Raw genomic sequence first — 2,125 nt, 5'->3', positions numbered from 1 at the left:
CTCTTCCGAGTCAGGGTGCATTACCCTTCTGGCATGGGTATGTGGGAATGTGCATGAAGCGTTGCTGGTCTGGAAGGCTCACCTGAGCTGGATCCGTCAGTACGTAAGCGCCATTAATTTGATTGATCACCCATGCTATTCAATTCAGGCTCCAAATCTACTGACAATGAGTCAGTCTTACCCTAAGTCACTGGGTTGATCTTTGTGGTATGGCCATCCTTCACTCTTAGGACTGCCGGTATAGCAGCTCCAACCCACACAACCCAGTAACAAAGAGCTCTTTCCAGGCACGACAGAGAGTACGTCTCTTAGAAGCCAAAGGAAGGCCAGACATGTCTTTGGGTATCCCTACATATTTTATAATGCTGGACAAATATCCCTTTTCAAGGTGCAGAGTTTTCGAGGGAATTCATTCATTCATTCATTCATTCATTCATCTGTATTGAATATCAGCTATCTGCCACGACTTGTATTAGGATCTGTATGTATAGCCATCTCATTAAATTTACAAACTAACTTAGAAATAGTGTTCCCCCTTGGGACCAGCAGTTGACATCATTGGCTGTCGCTGGACTCCCATGTGAAGTTGACTACGGTTTGAGTCCCGGACCTGGTTGCTTAAACTCACGCCAGGTGTGTGCGTATGCGTGCCCAAGATCCTGGTAGAAAGGTTTGTGGCATGGCCATCCTCCCTGGGGGGGGTGATTTCTCACTTTCTGTCTTTCTGTCTCTCTGGGTTTGCAGCATGGCCATCCCCCCTGGGGGTTAATTTCTTGCTTTCTGTCTCTCTGTCTTTCTCTCCCTCTCTGGCAAGCGCACATGGCCTATAGCGAAAACCTCTCCAAAAAAAAAAGAAATGTTCCTGCGTTTTGCATATGAAGAAACAGACTTAGAAATTGAGCAACTTTTCTGAGCAGTGAAGCTAGGGTTCATCTCAGTTTCTCTACTCAGACTCTCCATCAGACATGACCCACCAGAATTGTTCCATTATACACCTCGGGTGGCCCATCCCCATTGCATTCTCTGTGAAGGGCTTTTCTTGGGATTGTGCAGTGCAGCACCTTGTATCCCAGCCACCCTACAGAATACCTACCATCTGAATACAAAACAGTGTGCTTGCTGCATAAACGTACCTTCCAAGCAGGTTTCCTGGCCTTCTCCACTGCGTATGAATTCATTAACTGTCACACCACATTGCCTCCCAGAATCGTCCTTAAATGGCACAGCCATGGTGGCATGAAGGAGGCCTGGGTTCAGTTCCTGGCTGAACATGCTGGGGATAGTCGTGCTCCCCGGTTGTCCTAGCCCTAAAGAAGCCTGGGGCAGGAGGAGTGTGACGCAGTGAAACCCTGTCGGAAATACTCATCTCTGTCTCTTATAAAAGGAAAAAAAGTCCTTGAATACACTCCTCAGGTGACCTGGTGTATTAATGATCACTCTGTTCTGAAACATCAAGCAGTGGTTGCCTCACCTCTTCTCCGGGGTTTCTGAATATCACCCAAACTCTTCCTACTCTGTTTTTCTTCTCAGGCTGCTGTACAGGACAGATTGAATGAGCAAGAAGGTGTACCGAGTGTTTTCAACCCACCTCCCTCCCGGCCTTTGCAGGTTAACACAGCTGACCACAGGATCTACAGCTATGTTGTGTCGAGGCCACAACCACGGGCAAGTTATTTTGTAGCTGGAACTGTCCTCCTCTTTTATTTTATAAATCCATTCACCTGGCTTTTTTGATTCCTGTGTGATAGGAATGAAAGAAATATTCAGAATGTAAGCCTGTTAGCTGAATCTGGCCTGTAGGTATATTTAGTGAGATATACCATTTTACCACGATTCTTTCATGAATTGATACAAAAACTACTCATTTTTCTGTTCTTTGCCAATTATTTGGAGTGTTTTCTGTGCCTCATTTGATTACCTGAGTAGGTTTATGTATGTGTCTAAGAATGTTTGCTACATGTTTAATAGATCTCACACTTTAAGTTAGAATCTGTTTACTGAGTTCTTTGTTGCTCTTGTTTATTTACTTTTAAGCTCTTCCCAGGAAGTACTTGGAATCTATGTGAGCACTTTGGTCACATCTTTGAAAGTAATTTTGAAAGTCTAGTAGCGAAGTGGTAGTCCA

At 44.8% G+C, this 2,125-nt stretch overlaps 1 protein-coding gene across 1 annotated transcript in view; it reads left to right on the top strand.

Moving 5' to 3' along the window:
* Nucleotides 1-2,125, top strand: part of FAF2 (Fas associated factor family member 2) — a gene marked incomplete in the record, with an annotated part of 50,243 nt that overhangs the window by 28,265 nt on the left and 19,853 nt on the right. Inside the window, 1 exon segment of the mRNA XM_027775934.1 lies at nt 1,531-1,665. Coding sequence (XP_027631735.1) covers nt 1,531-1,665 — 135 coding nt within the window.

The sequence above is a fragment of the Tupaia chinensis genome, unplaced genomic scaffold (genome assembly GCF_000334495.1).
Source record: "Tupaia chinensis unplaced genomic scaffold, TupChi_1.0 Scaffold000612_1, whole genome shotgun sequence".
NCBI lineage: Eukaryota > Metazoa > Chordata > Mammalia > Scandentia > Tupaiidae > Tupaia > Tupaia belangeri.
This window is presented reverse-complemented; position numbering and strand designations above follow the sequence as displayed.